Source organism: Paramormyrops kingsleyae, chromosome 2, assembly GCF_048594095.1.
Source record: "Paramormyrops kingsleyae isolate MSU_618 chromosome 2, PKINGS_0.4, whole genome shotgun sequence".
Classification (NCBI taxonomy): Eukaryota; Metazoa; Chordata; class Actinopteri; order Osteoglossiformes; family Mormyridae; genus Paramormyrops; species Paramormyrops kingsleyae.
In genome coordinates, this window is record NC_132798.1 from 11,696,488 (window position 1) to 11,721,254 (window position 24,767).

Sequence of the window (24,767 nt, forward strand, 5' to 3'; positions counted from 1 at the left end):
ACGTCCAGGCAAGCACAGGCAGAAAATAGTTTTTTACTGTTGAACTGTCAGTTTACACAGTCCGAGTTATCAGTGTAGACAGCCCTCAGCCGTCGTCCCCACCCCCAGCTGAACCTACACCAGAGACACAATGTCAGGTAGCGAATGACAAACACTAATTTAACGGCCCAGGAGTCAAGCGTAATTGAGTTTGTCCGTTCCGCCTGAAGTCTGTGTAATAGAACGGGCTGCAGATCCGAGCCTGGCTTTCACCTTCCCCGCTCTCTCTCTTACCTGCTAGAAAGAAGGTCCCTTCCTAAGAGGAAGAGCAGGGTAGCAGGTAAGCCACCTGTATTGGGCTGCCACTGCAAGTTTGACAATACAGAATAATAATAATAGTATGAATAGCAGTATGACTGGGAATGTATGACTGTAATGTATGGGGCCGAAAAGAGTCCGAAAGGAGCTAAATGCTTTATTAACAGAGAGATGGCGGAATTTTTATAACAGGGACTGAGCTCATTAGTGTCCCCCCAGAATGGAATTTTTGTGACTTCCACCTAGAAGTTGAACACAAGGTGTGAAATAGCCATACAGATTACATTCCTGGGCCAAACCTCGAAAAGCCTCGACTGTATCACGCAGCCGCACGCGCAGCCGAACGCGCAACCGCACATGCATGTGTGCCCGTAACACCGGACACGACGGGTGGAATCACCTGCCTCGCTGTGGCTGACGCAGTCTGCCTGCGCATCGTAAGAAAGCCTACAGTGAGGAAAAAACGTTATAACCGCAACGTGGAAAACCTATCGTCACACAGACAAAGGCTGGGTCAGCGCAGAAGAGGGTCTTTCAGCCCCCCAACCCCCACTTCGAATGTCTGTTTTGGACATTCAGGAACAGCTTGCCTGGGAAAGACTCGATGTGCGCGGAATAAGAATGAACAAGCTGGCCATTTTGCAGCCACTGAATGAATAAAGACAAGCACAGGAAGTACAGGAACTAAAACAGGAAGTAAAAAAACAGAAGTCATGTGATTTCCATGTGTTCTCATAGACTCTTTATGAGTTATTAAATTTAAGCCTTATCTTCAGGTAGGTAATTGCTGGGATGATTCAGCCAGTTTTTCTTCATTGATCTTTTAATACCTCACCAAATCCTTTCAGAAATGGCACACACATCAAAGAGTTAAGGTATAAATGGCAGGAACAATGCAAAACTGGTTTTATAAAAGAAATTTAAACAGGTGTTTTCGTTTGAACATAGTCATTGGGGAAGTACAATGAGATTACAGTATAACATGGACAATTGCACTAGTGCAAATTCTGAAATGACTTCACCAGTTCACATGTTTGGTTTGATTTTCATTAAAACAGAACAATGGAATAGGAAAAGAAGAGATGCTGTAATTACGTTATTTTGCAATTACATAAAACACAATTATATTAAGTGTTATACATTATATTAGGATATAACACTTTTGTATTTTGTTCTTAACCTGTAACTTTGTTTGAACTGCCATTCATTATTTCAAAGGGGCAAAACAGCACAGAAACTGAACACTGCAATCATACAACTGTAAAGGTTATGTAAAGAGTTATTGAAAGTTAGTTGAGCATCAGTGAGCATGAGAATATTTCATTATGTACCATTACTTTCTGCGATTATCATAAAGGAGATCATGAATATTGAATATTTTCAATTTGACGGGAATATAAATGTAATTTCTTCCTCTTCTGTCTCTGCCATTTGCTTAGTGCAAAATTGGAAATAATTGGCCAACAATTAAAAGGTCAAGGAAACTGATTGAGCATTCAGTGGGGAAAATTATGTGCTGCTTCTTTTTTTTTATTTTTTTAACAAGGCAGGCATGTTGATGGACAGCTCAGTTTGATGGAGGGGCCCTTGTGGGGTTCCATTGATGTACAAATTAAGACAAAACCTATGGAGAACTTTACTTACGCTATTGGGGCACATTTGGACAGCTGACGCGCACTGCATGCTGGGAAGATGTGCGAACACATGCGATTTGGGCAGAAAAGCTGATTGTGAGTGCAACGCACACAGGGAGAAGATGGACGTGGGCGTACAGTGCACGCTGGGAAGCTGGACACATGCGTGCAATGCATGCTGGGAAGATAAATGATGATAGGAGGGGGCTCCGAGTGGGAGGGGAAAGCTGCTGCAGGTGATGGAGAATTGAGGTGGAGCGCAATCACAGACAGAAGGCCAGAAGAAAGATGAAGGGGCAGATAATCGGAAAGCACGACATTATTTATTAATGCGATTCATTAATAAGAAATTTGCTTTACAAAATAAGGAGGGGGCCAATTATCAAAAGCAAGATGGACTTCATATATAGTCACACCTTCTGCAGTGACCAGGGAGATGTTGGTATCTCCAGTCAGCCTTCTTTCATCCACCCATCAAATATTATTTCATTAAATTTCCCTCTCTTAAGGTGTATAAAACCATTTATAGCTGCATATTCAGTCATATCATGCCTTGAAGATGGCTATAAGGATGCACAGACGCTGTGAGCACAAAGCAATGATAACTTTTATCGTTTTCTTTCTGAAACACTCAACACTCGCTGCCAAAGACAGAACTAAGAAGCAAACAGTTAAAAAAAAAAAACACATTTTTAAAACCAATGGTAGCTGCAGTATGATATTTCAAATACGTGTTTGAAACAAAAGTCATCTTTTTGAGGAATGCATGGCTTAGAGGTGTGTGTGCGGGAGAATTTGACCGAAAAGTCTGGGCGCTCCTTCAGAATGCAAACCTAGCCGTACACATTGACCCGGGTTTAACAGACTCTTATGAAACATGGAATAGAAAAATGAGATAAAGTAGGAATTCTCTGTTACAGCAAGCCTGTATTGCCAATCACCAGCTTCCCAAAGCCCCACACAAATCCATTCGCAATAAACATCCATCAGACGATTCTGTTCTGGCTCACCTGGGTTTGAGATAAGGCTCCTCTTCGCGGGCACATGATTGTGTTTCTGAAGAAGTTACATCCCTTTTTTTTATTTGCTATTTACAAGATTAACAAGGCGAACAAGTTCCATTAGATCTGTGTCAGTGTTCCCTTGGCGCCTTGAAGACGCCCCTCTTTTCCCCGAAGCTGGGGAGCTCTGTTCCGAAGAGGGCGGATCCCTCCCGTAATGTAACAGCGGCGACGGCTGGCCCTCTCCGTTGCAGGCGTGGGGGTGGGGCTGCTGTGTGCAGCAGGGTGAATGGTTTGGGGGGAGAAGCTGGCGGGATGAAAGAATCCAGGTGGAGCAGACAGAGCGATAGCAGGTGAGGAGGGTTCACTCCAGAGTGTCTTTCGGGGTGTTGGGGAGTAACCTGGGCCCAGTGCAGTTCACACGCAGGTCTACAGGGGGCAGCGAACAACCCCGGTGCAGTCGCTGAGTCCCAAAGCCCCTCATGGTTCCTCTGGCCAAAGGTCTGGGTGGTTCAGCATCAGATGGGTGCGGACGCCTCAGCTTGTAGATACAGTGCAGACTTGTTGGATTATTAAGAGTGAGATGCACCAGCAAGGCCTACATTCTCAGCAGAACCAGGAGGACCCGAAGGGGTCAACAGTTACAAATATGCCCTTAACGAGGCATCTTCTCTATTGCCTGCGTATAATTGCATTCCAGCACATCGTATGTGAAAAGAAGCGTAAAATAACATGGGAAACAAGACATGTACTTGTCTTTGGTAAGACGTTTAAGGTGATGTTGCTTGTCAATAGAGTGCAATATAAAAAGAGATTGTGTCAGTAATACATCAACATGTCAGTAAGAAAATGCTGTGGTGTGAGTGGGAATGCTGGGCAACTCACTCATACAATCAAACAATCACAGAGGCGTTTGTGTTCACACCAACTGTAAGCCGCTTCGGACACAACGGGAAAAAGACTTTCCCCCCGTTAAACTTTAATCTGCTCTGCAGTTCAGTCCCTCTTCTTCTCCTCAGTGCTGTTTTCTTTACACTCTGATAAATTATCTCCCAAGCTCTGGGGAAACACCTACGTTAATTAATCGAAAAATTTAGGTGAGGGAACTGCTCAATGAAGAGCAAATTAATTATATTTAAATATTTAGAATTTTCATTACCAACTTAAAAAAATGACACATTTGAAAAGTGTCATCTTGTCATCTTATCATTTACAGAATTAGCTTTCAATTGGTTTGTCTTTATACACCCATATTGCACTGATAAATTGTTCTGGTTCTCTAGAACACCCCCCCCCCCCCCCCCCCCCCGCATTACTGGGTTTCCTCAGATGAGACACAAGTCTGATTAAGTGAGTAACGACCCCCCCCCACCCCTTACTGCTTCATATCAGGTTCACCCCCTTGCCCCACAGTTCTGTGCCAGTCTGGGTCCCTTGTTGAGCTGCAGCCCAGCCTCTCCCGCCTCCCTCACTGTGGAGAGGCGCGGGGCCGGGTGAGGGTGGCGGCCGAGGCGGGGTTGGGGGGCAGAGTCTGCACCATGCTGCGCTCACGTAGCCCCCTGTCCTCCAAGGCCTGCGGGGGCCCCTCAAAGCCCATGTTGAGGTGCAAAGGCTGGTGGGCTTGGCAGTAGTCCATTACCGGCTGCTCATACCTATAGAAGGTCAATGCACTCACCTGGTGCGGAACCTATCCCACAGGGGGCAGCGGAGAAGAGGAGAGAAGGAAAGATGAGTTAGATGAAGGTGTCTACTCCTGCTTGCATAATAACATCCATCCATCCATTCATCCATCCATCGATCCATCCATCCATGACTGCCTATCCAGAACAGCATCACAGCATGGCCCAGTGCCCAGGAAGCGCACAGGGAACAAGGCTGGGTAGCAGGTTGGATGGGATGCCAGTCCTTCTAAGGGAAAATAGTCATTTACTGTCTCTCAGAAGCCAGAAGAAGGCATCAGTTGTTAAGTAGCTCGACTGTTTGTGAAACAGCTGTGGTTTTTCAGTTCATGGCACAGCATGGGGGGGGGGGTGCCCCTGTGACAACATGCATGCCCCCCAGTGCCCCCCCATAAAGCTTATATTCTTATTAATATTATTTACATTTATATATGTGGGCGAAACACAAACGTAAGCACATTTTCTTGATGGATTCTTCATGCGGCTGTGCTGGGTGGTCAAGTCACTTGAGTTGCACTGTAGGCCTGATGCCCAGCTTGTTTTCCTGTTTCTCCTGTGTTTCTCTTAGTAGTGAGCCTAGAATACCTGCCCCCCCATCTCCACATCTGTATATGAATAAAGCCACTAATTCCCCACCCACAGTGTCCTCTCACCGGCCTGCCAGGATTTATACATGCCACTTTACAGTCGTGCCTTTCACACGGTTGGGGTTTTCATTAAAGCAGCTGCCATTACCTTGCTTACAGGTAAGACAGAAGCTCCCTCCAAGGGACCTGTACCGTTTACTTTCTGCTTGTGCGTCCAAGTGATTAACCATTATGCTAAACGAGGCGGCTCTGATTGGACCTGCTAATTTAATATTGTAGCAGAGGGTGCTTTCACTGTGCAGACTGTTTTGAACGGTCCCCTTGTTTAGAAACTATGTGGGAGTGGGAGGGAGTTATGCAAATGAGGAGCAGTGGTTTATGGGGGAATTGGGCAGGCATCATAAAATATGACTTGCTTTGGAGAATACCTAAGCTGTGGTTTGCTGTCTTCGGGTGTTCTTATTCCTGTGGCGATGTTTGGGCTTTCTATAAAACTGATGAGTAGTATGTCTGATGACTTCAGTCCAAGTTCCATTGGCTCCAACCACCACATGCTGCTATACCATGCTTCTGAAGTGGGCATGTAAATAGGTTTTGCAAAGAGAGAGAAGCTTCCAGCCAGGAGCTTATGTAAGACCTTCATCATGTGTATGTGATCTTCCACTCAGCAATTAAAACTGTTTGGAAACGATACCATATCGTTGATCCTTCCCCTGCAGGAATTCCTCTTGAGCAAAAGAAATTTATATAAATAAAAAAACACTAAGGGCCGGATAGGACCACAATTGTGAGTTTGCCTTCTTCCAAATGGAGAGCCGGCCCAAGTCGCTCACCGTGACTCACAAAGGCTCAGGTACTGAGACGCAAGAAAGGAAAAGCAGCCCATAGCTTCCTCTGAAGTGCCCATTAGTGCCACAGCCTGGCTCACACATGCATATTGGGAAGGTCTTTGATACGACTTGTTTCTGAGCACTGAGAGTTTTCGTTCCAAGATCAAGACGACAAATAAGAAGCACTTAGGATCAAGTAGGAGACCAACACTGTTGTGAAACATTAGGAATGATAAAACCAGTTAATGAACAAAATAAGTGAAGAATTAAAAAAGACCAAAGGAACTAAAATAGGATCCACATGATTTAATTTGTGAGTAATTAACAATTGATTGGTTTGTGCTATTCAACATCTGCAGCTGGAGAATGCATTTAAATTTATTTACCGCAGCGGTAATGAGACAAAGAGATTTACGTGTTTTTCGACTAGAAATGAGCAAACCGGCTGTGGGGATTCACCGATCTGAGCAGTACCACGTGGAACGATGGCCATGTACTTCAAACGACGTCTGAACAAAACAAAATCAAAGGCTGTGTCTGAATTCAGGGGCTGCATCCTTCTAAGGCTGCATTTGAAAACCGAACGTGTCGCAGCAGTGCGACAAGGCCGTCGCATTTTGAAGGGTCCTTCAAATGCGTCCTCCTTTTGCTGAGTCACGAAGGATCTACCCAATGGATCCTTCCCAGCTCAACATATCCCAAGATTCATTGCGCAGAGGTAAAGTGGGAGAGTCTGGGCTTAGGCGATAGGAGCAGCACTTTGTTACTCAAGGGTAAGGGCAGACTGTCGCATTTGACGATGCTTTCCGTTCAGCCTTCAAAGAATGCAGCCTACAAAGGCAATACCTTCGTAGATCGCGGCATTTGAAGGGTGTAGCCCCTGAATTTGGACACAGCGTTTGTCATGCCACAACCCTAGAGGACACAGAATGTTTTCGATACGGTACACCCACACAGAGAGCGCAAATAAGCGTATTGTGGTGAGTGCGTGAGTCATTTTAATATGGGAGATGACAGCTATTTTAAAATGGAAAATAAGTTTCTGTCTTTATTAACAGCCACTATTGGCTGAATATTAACGTTAGACAGACTGCCGGGATGTCGTTTGAAGTATATGACCACCTTTTTAACACCGACGCAGAAAATGCCAATTAATGCAGCTTCATGCGCATGTGCAGTTCCGGCTTCGGTAATTGGCGATATGCAAATGTCAAAAAATGACAGGCAAATAAAAACGAAACGAGAAAATCAGGAAAGCCAGTCGAGCAAATAAATGATAAGGCTGCTCTTGCCAAAGCGGTAAGGGGCCAGCAGGAGGTGCTGTTTCTGCCTTCGCATAAAGAGTAGTGCCTACAGTGTTGATCCATATCCCATTTTCGTAGTGCACCCATCCCTGTCTCACTATTACCCTATCAGGAAAAGGTCTGCCTCTTCTAGCTCCCCCAATCCACTGCACAAGCACTGCCCCTTTTCCATGCAGGCCACTGCACACAACCACCACACCATCCCCCCTCAGAAGAGAGCAGAGACTCCATTAAGCGGGAACTGCTTATTACATTACCGACACAGATTCCACTTTGCATTCCTCCAGCTTTGTGCTCTGGTGCTTCAAATTAATTAAGTGATATTAACTTCTGACCATTCGAGGAGTTTTAGCCTGTCGCTGACCGTAAATCCGCACGGGTACGTCTGCCCGCCCGCGTGGTCAAGCCCCGCCCGTCAAACACGACGCTCGTCCACAGCATCGATAATTATCTGAGAAGGCCCAGCGAGATGAGAACACAAGAGCTGTATACACTCTGCATTTGTAAGGACACGCCGTGGAAAAACACTAGGATAAGAGGATGTGTGTTTAATGAAGTGCCCAGGAAGGAGAATATTTCCACTGAAAGCTACTTTGATCTATCCTAGGTTTGTGAAAGCACTCTGCAAGGCCAAACTATATTTATGAACATCAAAACATAGGAGAACTCTACAACAGCAGGCATTTGGGTAGACACCTCATTACTGCCTCCGAAACAGCATTACCTTACTCTCCTAACCTGCAGTAGGCATCCTGAGAGCAATTAAGTTAAACTGGGGGAGGGCCGCACCTTGATTTGGGAATGTTTTAGAGCGGTGTTTCCCTTGTCTTTGGGGCCTCATAGACGGTCCACGTTTTTGCTCCCTCCCAGATTCCTGCCAGACAATCCACATTCTTGCTCTCAGTTAGAAGCTGGGAGGGAGCAAAAATGTGGACTGTCTGTGGGTCACTGAGGACCCGACTGGGAAACATAGTTTTAGAGTGAGGCTCAAGTCCACTGACACGTCATACAAGACCCTTACTCACAGAGGACTCCTGTGGTGTGTTCAACAATTACACACCTGTTAAAAAATGAAAATGGCCAGCTAGCCAGAGGAACACCCCCTCCACCAATAAGCCCCACCCCCAAACAGAAAAAAGTCACATGTCCCGTGAGAGTGTAGCCCCTTCTTAAACCGATAGGCCCGAAGGAACATTGTCCAAAATGTGGCTTGGAAGTCTCCACAAACAACAGGAAACCACAAACACAGACAACAGGAACCACATGCGGTCACATAACACAAGACATTCCCAGTGGTGGTGGGTGGGTTGGTCCACATGTGGCTAGGAGAAGATCTGATTGGTTTATAGGTGCAATCACCCAATTGGAGGATTAGCTGTGAAACACGATGCGATTTGTGAAGAGCCCACGTCTTAGTGTCACCGGGTTAATAGACCAGAACATGTTTACAGCAGTATTAGCCAGGAGGGGCACCAGCTTGTCATTACTTGTAAAAGGAGGTCCGGTCCAGTATCGCTGCTGATTCAGACCACGGACCATGATGATAGTGATGTAGTGATGATCACCATCACACCCCTCCCCTCCCTCCTAGTGAGCAGTGAAATTTACTTCCCCCTCCCCTTCAGGCCAGTGGACACTGGCTTTTGTCACCGATGGAATTTGGATCTCAGGGAAAAAATAATACAGTGCCCCTGGTACGAGGTATTGGAGAACCTGGAGCCAGTCCTAGGATGCACAGAGAATGTAGGAAAGAGCAGCCTACATGGCATGCCAGTACGTCATAGGGTCCAAGCTCATACAACAGGCAGTTTAGATGTGCCATATGGGTTGTGGGAGAAAAGCCATGTGATGTAGGACAAGCAGGTGAACTCCCATCCTCAGCAGCAGAATTGGGATTTAAACCCGTAACCCTGGCGGCAGTGACCAGACCACCCAGTTTGTTTTTCCTGCACCCAATTCCATCACACATACTCTGTGTTGGTTTCTAGTCTCGCTGCATGCACACAGCTGAGGTTGGTGAGGCTGTGTCACTGCTTGAGGGCGTCTTCCCTGCTCGGTGCTTCCCAGCGGACGCAGCGGCCCTCTTGATATCCGCATTTTCATCTTTGCGTGACCCTGCATGGCCAGCGGGGGCGCCGTGGAGCAGGAGTGGCAGAGTAAGCGACACTTTCACCCCTCTGCTTCCCTCGCTCAGCGAATGCATCTCACCCCAGACATTCCAGGCTGACCCCCCCACCCCCCCCACCCCCGTCCACACCACCCCGCCCGGAGAATTATATCGGCATCTGAGTGATGAATATTTAAAGATTAAAAAGCCTTTCTGGCACCGGGGCTCCAGGGTCTGCCCAGGTTTAATCAGGCAGATTGCTGCAGACCACGGACCTTTGGCTGCAGTGTTTATGCTCAGGGTCAAGTGCTGAGCAGTGGGACCTGAAGCTGGACTCTAGGTCAGTCTGCACTCAGGGGGTGGGTCTGGGTCTGGGCTCTGGGGATAGGTCTGCATCCTGGCTCGACACTGGGGCTGGGCTCTGGGCCCAGGTCAGTCTGGAATCTGGGCCCAGGTCAGTCTCTGCTCTGGGCCTGGATCAGTCTGAGCTCTGGGGTTGGTTGGGGGTCCTCTCTGAGACCACCTGCTCCATCCAAATACCCCAGCAGCAGACACTCCCCCAGAATAACACCACTCTGCATCGGCAAAGTCCCTGTGACTAATAACTGGAAGGTAAATCTTGATTTTAATGTAAAAAGTTTTTCCTCAGTTTTGTCTTTCAGACCGACCACGCTAATAATTCATCTTTGTTGATATCCTAAAACCACATCTTTAGTAAGATCTCTATTAAATGAATAAATCAGGAATGAGAGAACCTGTGACCTGAGTGACCATGCAGGAAGTGATAAGCAAATGACTTTAGCTTAATTGTACCAATTAATTGCTAGGTAATTATGTCTTGATTGTGCGGGGGTAATGGAAGGTGTATAATTACAAAAGCCATCAACATTTTGACTGCCTGAACGGGAAAATCCTCTGGTCCAGGGTTTGAACTAAGAATACAGGGAAAGCCCGTGAGGTCAGTGAAAAGAGAAATATTATTTCTCTGTTTTAAATTTTAAACCACTGAATCACCCCCCCCCCATACTGCTGCATGACAAGCTCCCATTTTGTGTTTCATTTAATCATGAATTTGTTAAGACTTACTTCAGACCAATCTGGGTGAAAGCTGTTCTTCTAGTACTTCATTTGTATTCCGTGCACACAGACACACACACACACACCCACGCACGTGCACCCACACACATACAGGCACACACACATGTGCCTGTACGTGGACCTATAGGTACCATCTCCGAAGGGGATGTCCTCTCTGCTGTTTAGGACTGGTGTGACAATCCGTTTTGCACCTAATTATTTAAATGTGCCCCCATGCTGTTTCCACATTCTATAAATGCTGCACCCCCTGTAATTCCCAGGCTGGGAATATGGCTAAGCCTGCAGTTACCTGAGCCGCACCATGTTTATAGTATGACGCCGGAGATCGGAAGGGCATTTTAGGAGCGTCCTGCTGCCAGTGGCAATGACGGGAGCTCGCGCTTTGAAGCACAACTTCGGCACGTTATAAGGCAGGCAATGACGGGAGCTCATTTGAAGCACAACCTCGGCACGTTATAAAGCAGGCAATGATGGGAGCTCGCGCTTTGAAGCACAACTTCAGCATGTTATAAAGCAGAGAATGATGGAAGCTCGCGCTTTGAAGCACAACTTCGGCACGTTATACAGCAGGCAATGATGGGAGCTCGTGCTTTGAAGCACAACTTCAGCATGTTATAAAGTAGGCAATGACGGGAGCTCACGCATTGAGGTACAGCTTCGGCACGTTATAAAGCAGAGAATGACGGGAGCTCGCGCTTTGAAGCACAACTTCGGCACATTATAAAGCAGGCAATTGCGGGAGCTCATGCTTTGAGGCATAACTTCGGCACGTTATAAACCAGCCCCCATTTCTAGGGTTTTAAAAGAGAAGGAATGACAGTTCTTTGTTCTCTCGCTGTAAAAAAAAAAAAAAAAAAAAAAAACAATGGGGAAAAAAAACAAATGCAGAGAGCCAAATGTCTGTAGTCGTCTCCGCCAAGACAAACTAAGAATACCCGGGAGAATGGGCGATCAGCACGCCTGTCACCGTGCTCTGCAATTAATAGTATTTTCTGGGCTGTTAGGTTTGGATTGCTTATCAAAGCGTTCACTCAGCCTGCTTCCCCTAGGGGGGCCCGTGCTGTAGCCATGGGGTCGTGCCTGTGCCCCAGAGGGAGGGTAGGGGGCTCTGAATTCTGCTAGCACAGAGTCCTGCCTCCCGGCTGATCCCCTCACCCCTTTTCCAGGCGATGGGGGCGGTAGCAACATGGCGAGATTGTGGGGGGGTTGGGCATGACCTGTTTCACGCCTCAGGCCCCCCCACAGGCAATATGATGGCAGAACAACAGCGAGACATAAAACGATCATCGGATCACGATTCTGTGCTGCGAAATGCTCCATGAAGTCGAAACGATAAATTGATTAAGTTCTTCCCAGGACATCTGGTGCTATTTCTGTCTGGGGGGGGGGGGCAAGTGTCTGGCCACACGTTTGCCTGAGATAAATTGCAGGATAAATAAAATGACAGGCTCAATCTCGTTTGTGTTTTTGTGTATTTTGTGTGGGAGGCAGGTAGGGGTCCATGTGAAGATATTTAAATGCAAGGACCATCAGCCACAACATCCAGGGCAGACCGGCAAACGGTCAGGACACCTCTGGCAGCACGTTTACGTCACGCTGACGGATGGATGGCGTGTTAATTAAATCATGGGGGCCCACCTCTCTGTCTGAGTCCTCACAGATGCTGCAGTTTAACAGCTAAGAGTAACAAGGCCATGTGTCTGGTGTCCTGCAGAAGGTAACAAAGAGCTTTTCATTATGACTTATTATTATAGCTACTGTGGGCACCGCTATGGTTGTAGGGTTGAATCCCTTCCTCCCTCTGTGTGTCTGGAGCCTGCAGATCCTCACTGTGTTGTGTAGCCTTCCTCCAGTTACACTAATTAGCACCTGTAAACTGTCTGCAGCGTGTGCGGGGCTGTGCGGCACTGGCACCCCATCTGGGGTCTGGTGCCGTGTGCCGCCTGGGATAGGCTCCAGACCCCACATACATGTTTTGCATTTATAGGAATGTGATACAATAGTGATTTGGGACTGAAGTAGAGGAGGGAGCAGCACAGCCTCTGGAGATAAAGCTCATTATCGGTGACTCTGAAGCCACGGATGAGTCGCTCGTAACCTATGGCCGGCTGCACTCTGTGAGGGAGCCCGGGTTCGACACTGCTCATTGCCCTGTCATGCACGTGATTCTTCGCACGAGCATGATGCGTGAAGCCAGGTCGCTTGTTCGAGCTCGAGGAAGAATCATAAGCTGTTATGCTAAAGGGGAGTGATACTGACATCTTGTCTGGCTGTGGGTGAGTGACGACAAGTGTGAAGTCAGGTTTTTTTTTTCTCCCCCGAATTGAAAAGTCCTGGAGTGTCTTCAAGTGATATGTGTGTGTGTGTGTGGATTAGGTTCATATTACTTTGTGGGAACCAAATGTCCCCCACAATGTAATAAAAACCTGTTATTTTGACATTGTGGGGACCATTTTTCAGGTCCCCACAAAGGTCTGTGAATGCAATCAAAAAGTAAAAATGGCAAAATATTTTGTTGGATTACTTGTGTGTGTGTGTGTGTGTGTGTAGAGGGGTGGCTGTGCTGAGGTGCGAGTCACACATTCTGTCCCCAGTCCCATTTGTTTCTGCACGCTGTCCTCATAAACACATGCTGTACACATGCACCGTGTGCACTAAAGCATATCATTAGACAGGGGAATGCTGATTGGCCGGACAGGAGTCCACCTGTGTGCCCGCCCCAACTCCTCCTCAGCCAATGACAATTTAAATAGCCTTGATCCACAAATCCCCGATAAATATTTCATTAGCCGACTGCGGGTGGCTCTTATTGTGGAGGCGCAACAATATTTCAAAGTGCTGTGGGTGAAACCATTCCAGCATTGGAGGAGGCGGAATTAACTTTCTGGGCGGCAGGGAGCGAGCGAACATGATTTATATTTTCAGGAAGAGTATCAGCTTTGAAAAAAAAATTGAAAATCGGGATGCAGTAGAAAGACACTATGGGAATACGTGAATGGGACTGTAAGCACTCCGACAGCACACAGCTGAAATGAGTATCAGTGGATCCATATGGAGAGGGAGAATCGGGGGATTTCATTAGACTATCCCCCCCCCCCCCCGTTTTCCTACGCCTTAATAGGGGAGAGCTTCTCAGCAGCTGCAGGGGCCAGAAGTGGTCTTTAGCAATGTGAATCTAAAATGTAGCGTTGCAATGAGTTATAGTCCTTATTTTGACGGGGGTAGGATTGCATGACAGCCTAGTCCAAGACTGATATAAGCCAAGCCTGTCTCATTAACCACACACCAAAGATTTGCACGTTGACCGATTGTTTCTTCAGCATGGAGACTCACTGCCCCCCACTCACACCGTGGTCTGGGGCCACACTGCAGATGCCGTTTCACAGGGTCACTAACTACACCATCAAACCTTTCAGTAAGTAATTTTCCTGTAAAAACAAGATATGAATCCTTCGAAATAATGAAGATCGGGTCTGTATTCAGCGGGCTTGTGTTCTCCTTATTATAAGAAGTATGGAACCAGCTGTTGGTCTGAAATAAAAAGGACACAAGCTGCCTGAGGTCAGACCCAATCTTCATTATTTCAATTGTATTGCACTGTTGATGAACCAATGGGATGGACCATCTAAGAAGGTAAAGTATAGTGTATTAAGCTTTTCTCCAGTATATCTTTAGATGAAGACCTCACACGCTGCCCCTAAGTCATGTGACATGTCCCTTACTGCAGACAGGACACGGAAACTGGTATAACTATACAGAGGAAATTCTCATGCCTCAGCAGCCAGCGCCCGGTGAAGAATGAAATAGAAAATGGTGGACTGAATTCCTGGCATCTACCGGCTGGGCGGAGATTAAGGAATACCCGATTCAGCATTCATATTCGGAAGTCCTTTCCTGTAGCTAAGAAGACTAATAAATATTAGTCAATGAATCAATATGGTTTAGGTAATCTTAACCAGTAGTCATCAAAAGATAATGAAGTGATATTGATGGAAGGGATGGAGAGAGATATTTTCGGTGTAAATGTCAGTGTAACTGCCTCTGGTTTGTGATTACATGACGGTGATGTCACCACTTCTACATCATCAAAGCAGCTTTTCATCAAGTGCCACGCCAGAGTACCATTTGGAATCTGCGGCCCATTTGCATCGCGATCATCATCTTTTATGACTAGAAGGGGCTGAAAAATAAATAAATAAATAAACTCTCTTGAAAGAAAAAAACTATAATAATGATCATTTGAATAAATGCATAAACATGAATTCTGACTGGATGGCCTTCTCTAACTCTATCAGTCACTCTAATCTAACTCACGTTGCCCGTCCGTTTCATTTTGGCATTCGCTGACGTATAAGTGCTCTACGCTGGTCCGCGGAGAATGGCTCTATAACTCCTAGGTTAAATAGCATCTGCATTTCCAGTCTGTCGTAATTCACTTTAACGTGGATGCGACCGCTTCCTCGACCCTGACCAAAATGCCATCTCACATGTAAACGCGGCCCCGATGTGCCGGTGAATGGAATCGTCTCCGCTCTACACCCGTAACTGGGTCGAGTCAAGCCTTTTTTTAAGCACGTTGTTACAGGACATGACACGGTCGTCCTCACATCTCCACTTGACCCTGGACGTGTTCCCGCTCATGTGTGTATTGTCTACATCTCGGAGCAGCGCGTGTGATGAATTCTGCTGTGCACGCTTGAAGGTAGCCTCACGCCTTCGTCTGCTCGATGTCCTCTGGCGTTTCACCTTTTATTTTAATTTTTTGTTGTTCTCTTACTTTGTTTCCTGTTTGTTACAAGGGTGAAAATAGCTCTTGTTGCTGAGTGGCAGGAACAGAGAGCTCTATCCCTCGGTCTTTCGAAAATATGGTAAACGTTCTTTTCTAAGCATCTTTCTTAGCTTTCAGATGTCTTATTATTTCCTTATTGGTCCTGGGGCATAATGACTGCTGTACAAAATGGTATGAGAGCTACAGCAGCATGGATTCGGCTCGCAGATGCACGCATACGCACACAAACACCAACTCTTCTCCTCCAAAAGCACTGCGTGTCCATGACTGATGTCGTTTGCCTGCTGCAATGAAATGTTTCCTCTAGGAAGAATAAAGCCGGATATGAATTTTCAGGACTTCATCCTTTCGTGTAAAGACAAACATATCACACATTAGTAATAGTAAATAATGAATGATTCTTTGTTTTTGTATTTTGTGGAAATGAACTGTGATTGCTAGGTGCAAAAAAATGTTACTCATAATAAGTGATTCTTACCGTCATAACTTGCCTTTTTATTCATTTTTATTCCTTGTCCTTTATAAAATTTATATATATATGTGTGTGTAGGGAGGCTGTTTTTATTCTTTTTTATGTCTGATTGCATATATTAACTTTCTGGAAGAGGCTCCAGGCATCTCCTGTGGGCTTGACCAGGATATGCAGTTAGAAGATGTAAAATTTATCAGGCAGTTTACTCATCGTACAGTGAGATGTCACCTTATACTACCGGTATACAGACAAGAACCAGAAGCATGGGCAAATGTACCGAGTCTCAGATCTCCACTGTGCCTCACACCTTTTCCTGCGGCCGCTCTTTCGCTGGACCGGCCCGTTAGTAGTTAACCATCCGTGCCGGCGCTTCCCGATCTGGCCGCGGAAAATGAGGTGTCTCCCCACCGTCTCCATTAGCGCGCTCAGGTGTGGAAGCATCTGTGTGGCCGTCCATGGGAAGATAATTAGCAGATATCAGCCGTTGCTGGGCCCTGACGCATCGTTACGGACTCCCTTCTCGGAGCGTCTCCAGCAGAATCCCGTAATCGAGCACAGGAACGGAACAGACGGTTTTCATTTGCATGAGTACAGTGTCTAGGACCTGCACGACCAACATACCAACAGCCTACTCAACTCGCACATGTATGGCTTACTGATGTGAATCCTTATTCTCAGACGCCTTGCACGGCCTGCTACTTTACTGCCAACTGCACATTATAGATACTTATCATTATTTTTAAGGTTTATTGTTTAATGTCTTGTCTCTATACCCTTCTGTGCCCTCTATAGTCAAGTCTCTTAATTTATGTCCCCTGTTGACAGTCTTGGAGGCAGACAACGAAGCATTTCACGTCACTGTACTGAGTGGAACTGTGTATGTGACGGAAAAAAAAAACCCTGAAACTGCAGGGAATTCCAGTTTCCTTCGCATTTACGTGATGTGCTCTGCCTGCTTGAATGACTGTACACTTTGGATTTCATGCATTATAAAATCCAGATAACAAAATGATCCCTGAAACACGTGACAGTTTCTGAACCCTTAAAAGCACAATGCTGACATGAGGCGGATGTCTTCAGAGAAGAAAACAGCGCTAATTAAATTATTGTTATTTTCATGTAGTTCAAAATAATTATAGAGAGAATTACACTGGCACCAATCAGACGGTGGCCTTTCAGAGGCTGCTTGGCTTCCATGCTTTACTTCATCGATTGCAACAACAGCAGCGAGACAGACCACAGGATGGTGTCCACCGTGTTAGGGTGTGGTTTAGCCCCAGGGACAAGTGCTTTGGGGGAGAAGTATTCCTCTCAGTGACATCACAGGTGGGACTTACTGAGAGTAGCTTTGGGCTAAAGGGAGACTCATTATGGTGACCTCCGCAGTCAGTGGCAGGGAGACAGATGCATTCTGTCTGTGCCAGACGGGCTCCACACAGGCTCACTGGTGGGGGGTGGTCAGGGTGGGAGATTGTCCTACATTTCCCATAATTCATGCGTGATGGAACGCTCATCAGCAACACTGTGCTCTTCCACAGAGACTGTGCCCCAGAGGCTGCTGCATGAGGCAGCTGATTGGAGGGCGGGGGGGGGGCGCAAAATGGAGGAGACTTAAAGTCATGTCCACTTGTCTGTTTGCTTTTGAAAAACTCACATATAACCTTCTGCCTCTTAATTTTTATTTAGATTTGGATAATGCCGCTGATGATGTGATATTTAAACATACAGTCTGAAAATACAGTGGACTGGGAGATTTCAAATTGCAACCAGTGAATAACCAGTGCTGTTTGTACTCATGTAAAAATCACATTTGCGTTTTAAAAACATGGATATATTTAAGTTTTATCGGTTTGCATCAAATTATCAATAGGTCATTTTGTTTGCTCATTGCTACATTCTTAATAATTTGTCCCCCCCACCGTTCCACAGTCCATGTTGTGCCATATCCAGAAGTTTCCAGCTCTCATGGCCCTTTACCATGGTAAACCTGTCCCCATTTTAGGGTGTAGTTCATGGTTAACCATGTTAATCCCCATCACCTCCCTCTCATCACATGACTGGCACAGGGAGGGATGTTTACAGGTCTCCTTATCGCCGCCCTCACGCTAAACCTCCTTTAGCCAGTAATTGCCATGTCCTGTCTGGAGAATCGCGTCTTATAAATGAGAGCTCTGGGCTGACACAGACTGGTGAGGCTCCCGTTTGAATGAAGCAGCTGATATTTATATACCTTTATATATGGATCTTTTCCCCACACCAGCCATGCTTCCTGGCCATAAAATGGGATCCCCCAGCTCTCCTCTGCAGTCAAAAGTGACACAGCCTGATGTCTGATACCCTGCTGGGTCGTGAACTCATTTACACCTGTGTTGGCCCCTCCGTCTCACTTCAGCGCTTCCGCTTGTTTCAGCTCAGTCACGGCGTCGTTATGCCAGGGGACTGGGGACTGAACGCAGTGGTTAGCTGGAGTTTCTGGGGAAACCAGCCAGGTGACAATCTGCCCCCCCCCCCGGGGATCTTCAGGGGGGTGATAGGGTGCCCTTAACCACTTCACCGCAAGATGTTCTGCAAAGACTTCAAGCTGAGCGAGTTGCCCTGGGTAAAGGTGTCTGCTAGGAAAGCATGTTAATAAATCAACAAATGACTTAATCACGCGACATGATGGCATGGCAGCCGGCCGATGTGCGACTTCAAGGGAGGGGGGGGGGGGGGGCGAAGGAAGAGGGGAGGCCAGCTGTTTTCCAATATGGCACGCCATGTGCGTGTGTGTGCGAGCCCGTTCGTGTGGCCGGCCTCCCGTCCCTGTCTGCTTTCTCACGTGGCTCTGAATCAGCCGATCTCGTCCTCTTGAGGATCTCTCTGCAATCCCAGCTCGGGGAGCACGGATCAGACAGCATGAGAGCACCAGGATCACCCAGTAGAGGGCTATCTCCCTCAGCCTGGTATTTATAAATCATGTATTGTTTCATGCATCACCCGTAAATAATTGAAGAGCTGCTGCCTGAATTATTTCAGAGCAAATCTGTTTACATATTTCTGTAGATTTGTCTGTCACTTCCCGGTACGTTCCGGTTTTCCTCCTATCAAACAACGACACACCAAACAGCTGTTTACACTGATGGAGGACTTACAAAAGATTACGCCTCATCTGCCTGCAAATTAACTTTTTAACACATAAGCGTTGCTTGTTTAACCATAAAGATGCCATAGTCATCATTCTTCGTTATTGATGTGCTTGAGTGTCACAATTATCCCCAATATCAAATTTTTGCCCGTTTTATTTCCACGTGCAATCCTAACGTGCCACAAACTTCAGGGTTCAGTCATGTTCTGTAATATCCTGCCCTTCTTGACAGAGATTTTAACTTAAGCCTTTTAATTACTACCAAGTGTTAAACTACTCACATGGGTAAAATGCTGATTTAGAATCCGCACAAGCCCGATAAGTAACCAGATAAAGTTTCAACACTGGCGTGCTGATTAAGTAACTGGACTTGTAGATCGGAATCACACCCCCAGAGTGGATTCCTGTTTGCTGCTCAAATACGGTGCTTATTACAGATTTTTCATAAAAAAATTCCAGTGGTTGAGGGTAAAAGTATAGTACAGCTGCAATCATAGGTGAGAAGAATCTGTATGAAATATTAATGATAAAGAAAGTGCATGTCCAGGAGTCTGCCAGTAATTTATTGTGTTATTTGGGTCATTTGACTTTGTGCGACCTCCTTTATCGAGTCGTAAAGGCTGATATGATGTTTGATAATGTTTGGGTGAATGTCACCGGCGGACTCAGCCAGGCCGATATGGATGCAAATGAACCTCTTCTCCTCTGTGGCACACCACACGTCAGATACGCCACCTCAGCCCAGCGGGCCCTGTGTAGCTGACAGACTTATGTGTCCTGCTCTCTCCCTCGAAGTCTGCCAGTTAGGGGCATGAGAAATGCAAACAGTTCACTCGCATCTGAACTGCATCCAGGTCAAAGGTGACTTGCAAGTGTCCCAAAACCAGTTGTTCTCAATGAACCCTTCTGAACTTCAACTCAGCCCTTTCCGGTTACACTCACGGGAGCTGCGGGCAAACATTGATGTGATGGATCGGAACCATAGCAGTGATCGCAGTCTCAGGGTCGCCCTGGCGAGCTCCAATAAGAGCAACCTTAACGTATATGATGCCTACAACCTTCCGACTCTTAACATTATATGAGAACAACGTTTCAGCTAGCCAGATAACATAATCGGCAGTTAGGGACAAGGTAGAAAATGACAGTTTTAGAGAGACGTCGCATTTGTTACTGTAAATGCATTATGCTATCTTACGCCAATCCAGTTCTCTTATACAAGTGACCTTCTCGCATCTCACGGTTTTCCGACTCCTGCAGTTGCTATTTGGGCACCCAACTAAGGTGGAGAAATCAACCCAATAAGCAAGCATTCATCGTGAAAAGGGCACTAGGCAGTGGAACAGCCTGTGAGGGACGCCAGGCCATAACATGGCACACACATGATCAATTTACCACCTAATATATTTGTCCCAGCATGCTTTACATGTACATATGTAAACACATTAGCCTCTGGGTAATTTATAGACACCAGTTTACATAACTGCTTGTCTTCAGACTATGGGAGGAAACCAGTGTAGCTGGAGGACAGCCACACGACACAGGGAGAACCTGCGAACTCCACACACACATACCAGAGCAGGGACTTGCCCCTCATCCTCGGAGGTATGAGATGACAGTGTCACCTGCCGAGTCACCAAGCTTCAGCCTGGTAATCAAGGTCACAGATGTTCTCCGAGTTGCATCCAGGGCCCCTGGTCCAGTCAAGCTTGCTGCGAGCCCACTGTCCGCTCCCATTCCTAAACGGCGTGCTCTGAACCAGAACTAAGGCGCAGATTGAAGCTGCACATTCCAATCACCCCCGTCACATTTAATCACTGGCCACTGACCTGACACACTCGTACAAAAAAATGGAATCGAAAGCTGGATTCCTGTCGGGTTCGCTCTGGAGGAACGACATGCCAGGGGCATCTGGGAAACGTGCTAATCTCCCCTTTCTTTACCTCTAGAGATGATTTTCAGCAAGCACGGAAATGAAAACTAACAAAGAGCAAAAAGCACGCAGCTGGTGCAGGGGGGGGGGGGGGTCTTTGTTCTTGCTATGACTCATCCCCTTAATCAAGTGAACAGCAATGTATTCAATCATTTGCCGTTATTCATGATTACAGGGCCCTGCATTGCATGCATGCCTGAGAATTTCAGAGGCCTGTTGTGGGTTTGAATATTATTTTGCACAGGTATGGGGAAATTTGACATCTCTATATATTGTAATTGGTGATAGTCAGATAATGACGTTGTTTAAGGCATAATGTAATGCTGATGTTAAGATCTAATAAGATCTAAATATGTATGTGTATATATTTGAACTGGGAAGCATAAGAGAAGCCATGATTCATGAAGAGGGGGCCAACCTTATTATTAGCCAATGATGTGTTTTGAATTGGTGAGTGACAGGGGAGGAGACACTCCAAGGCTGATGGGAGTTTTACTTACACAAAAATGTTTTGAGGGCAGAACAAAAAATGACTGGTTTGGAGAGATAACCGATCAGATTGTGGAGGAGGTGGGTCCAAGCAACTAGAGGAGGACATCTGATTGGTTAGTCCTGTCTAATGCAGTTGTTTGGACCCACCTCCTTTACAATCTGATTGGTTATGGCTCCAAAGCAGTCATATTTCGTTCTGCCCTCAGAACATTTCTATGCAAGCCACTCCAAGGGCTTTCAGCAGGGGTGAGTGCTCCAGTGACCCCACCCCTGTGTATGACCCAATAGGACCCAATAGTAATCAAGCCTCTAGATCTATGTGCAGGGTTGGCATGCCCTATTTGGCACCCCGAGGCCTTACACAATTCCCTGTCATGCCCACGCTTCTCTCCCGACTATCAGGAGTCTCTCACTGCCGATGCAAACCGAACTGAGCACCATGCCACCCGGCATCAGGCACCAGCCTAATAACGAGACTGGGGCAGACACGTTTACGCAATCGCAACCTGGACTCAGCTAAGCAGGCAGGTGCGCAGACAGACGCACATGCGGTCGCATGTGGCACGTAAGTGTGTGGATGCGTCTCAGGGTGAGAGACCGACGGGGCGTGACTGCGAGAAAGTCGGGGCTAGTTGTCCGAGGCCAGGGCGGATTGCAGACTACCAGAGAAATGACTGTGGAAGACCAGAGGTGGACTGTAAAAATGCCTAAAGCTGGCTGCAGAAGACCAGGGATTGACGGTTAGGGACTAGAAGCGCCTTTTCCGCCTAATTGAACGGTTCTGGTGACAGCTTGAGTGTCTCTGTCATCATGTAACACATACAAGCCCCTTTCCGCTGCCTGTCTGATTTCTGGTGAACCAGCAACAACTGGCACGCAGCTTCCAAAATAGATCTACCACACAGCACAGAGCTGTGCTCCTGCAGTCTGATCCTGTGTATCAGCTCCATCTTTCAGCTCTACACCCATAAAACAACCTGCCTAACAATTACTCCCCCCCCCACCCCCTCCATTCTGCCAGATGAATGGTCACTGGGAGCATTTCTCGCTGTAAGGTGTGGGGGGGTCACAGCTTTCAAATCATTCATAGCACCTCCATTTCACCTCATTTTTTGGGGAGTGCCATTCTATATATATTTTTTTCCCATTTTTGCTATGGTTTGACAACCCCCCCCCCCCCCCCACTCTTTGTTCTGGCTGGCTAATTTTGTCGACAGAGACTCCGAAAATGCTGGAAGGGTTAGCGGTGTGGCCTTTTTAGAAAGGCATATAAGCACCCTGAGTAAACAGATCATCGCAGCCTATGTTCCTGATATATCGCTGTTGATATAACACTAGTCTTTTGTACGGCGCTCGAGGCGTCAGCAGAATCCCACACAGTCCCCGTCAGGCTGTTCCAGGGACGCTGGATAAAAGTGAAACTGAGCTGTGACACTCTGTGTACGGGAAAACAATGCATGTAAGATTCAGTACTGTCATCTAAGCAGACAAGAAAAAAACAAAAAAAACAGCAAGCATCTGAGAGACTTCCTTCAAATCCAGCACGTATTCATATAGCCATGCGCTATACTTGCTAAATTAAACATTGCCCACGTGTTGCGGGAGCTTTATAAAATGTAATGTGTGGTATGTAGGTTTATGTGTGCAGCATGTCACATTTACTGTGTAGCGTGTCAAATTTGTGTGCATTTCTGTGTGTATGACTCGTAGATCAGATGTGCATACATACAACTACCAGAGGTGGACATTTTAGGTACAAAAAGTAAAATTTCAGAACAAGATATTGTTTCAACCAACCAATTGAGTATAAAGAGTCACAGAGTTCTCATCTGGTTGGTTGAAACAAAATATTTGTCTGGATTTTTACTTTATGGACCTGAAATGTCCACCTCTAACATCTACACGTGTGTGTGTCAACAGAACTATCATGCAATGACATGTGATGAGTATGTGGCTCAGTGGGCTAAGCCTGTGTGCTTGTAATCAGAAGGTCGCTGGTATAAACCCAGCCTCAGCATGTCTGTGGCTCCTTGAGCTTTAACCTTTAACCCCCAGCTCCCTGGGCACCCCAACAGGTGGCTGCCCTTCACAGACAGCTTACTCTACAAAGAGCAAGTTGAGGGAGGTGTAAAGACATTTTCCCCACAGGGACCAATGAAGTATTGATGATGATGATTGTTATTATTATGATGAAGCTGGTGATGGCGGAAAGAGACTGGAAAGTGACTTTGGCAGATACTTTTATCCAAAGCGACACAAAAGAGAAGGTTGGGTCAGCCAGTCTCAGGAGCAAACTGCGGTTAAGGACCTTGTACAGGAGCCTGACGGTGAAATCCACCGGGATTTGAACCAGGGATCTTTCAAACACAGGCAAAGAGTCCCAACGCGCTGATTGGCCACACGAACACATGTGATTAGCACACGGCGTGGTCCTTTGCTCGCCTATGCACACCGCACTCCGAGGCTGCTGTAAGGCTGGGAACACACCTAGTGATGATGGGAGAGACCTGGGGAGACCCCTTTGTGCTCGTCAAAGTCTAGTAAAGCAGAACAGAAGTGGAGGAATGTTCAGTGTTCAGCAACACAGAGGACCGTCTATGGCTGCATTTCACATGACAGCTCATGGACTAATGACAAAAACAAGCCAAAATTGCAGCCTATGCACCCTTCAGATTCGCAGTATTCCATTGTGCTGGAATTACACAGGAGGAGATTTCCTGAAGAATATATGCTACTGTAGTATAAGAGGTGAATAGGTAAAGTCCACTGTAAATGAGCAAAGTCTCAGGTAAATATGTAAAGTCCAGTGTAAACGAGCAAAGTCCAGTGTAAATGAGCAAAGTCTCAGGTAAATATGTAAAGTCCAGTGTAAATGAGCAAAGTCCAGTGTAAATGAGCAAAGTCTCAGGTAAATATGTAAAGTCCAGTGTAAAGGAGTAAAGTCTGGGGTAAATAGATAAAGTCAAGTGTAAATGAGTAAAGTCCCAGGTAAATAGGTAAAGTCGAGTGTGAATGAGTAACGTCCCAGGTAAATAGGTAAAGTCCAGTGTAAATAGGTAAAGTCAAGTGTAAACGGGTAAAGTTACTGGTAAATAGGTAAAGTAGAGTGTAAATGAGCAAAGTTCTGGGTAAATAGGTAAAGTCCAGTGTAAATGACTAAAGTCCCAGGTAAATAGGTAAAGTCCAGTGTAAATGACTAAAGTCCCAGGTAAATAGGTAAAGTCCAGTGTAAATAGGTAAAATCCAGTGTAAATGAACAAAGTTCCAGGTAAATAGGTAAAATCCAGTGCAAAGGAGTAAAGTCCTGGGTTTTGTGTTATGTGCAATGCAATAATATAACAGCAGTTGTTAGATCTTGTAGCTTAATTGTATTGAGCACATTATCTAAAACAACCATTTTTTTTCACATTCAGACCAAAATTG

General features: G+C 46.3%; 1 protein-coding gene across 2 annotated transcripts in view; it reads right to left on the bottom strand.

Moving 5' to 3' along the window:
• Positions 1–4,316: 4,316 nt before the first annotated feature.
• LOC111839361 (leucine-rich repeat transmembrane neuronal protein 4) overlaps positions 4,317–24,767 on the bottom strand; it is an 89,847-nt gene continuing 69,396 nt past the window's right edge. The window contains exon 3 of one of the 2 annotated variants that reach the window (XM_023803196.2): positions 4,317–4,619. In XM_023803196.2, coding sequence (XP_023658964.1) covers positions 4,401–4,619 — 219 coding nt within the window. In that variant the 3' untranslated portion in view covers positions 4,317–4,400. The remainder of the gene's footprint in view (positions 4,620–24,767) is intronic. The other variant, XM_023803197.2, reaches the window with a different exon arrangement.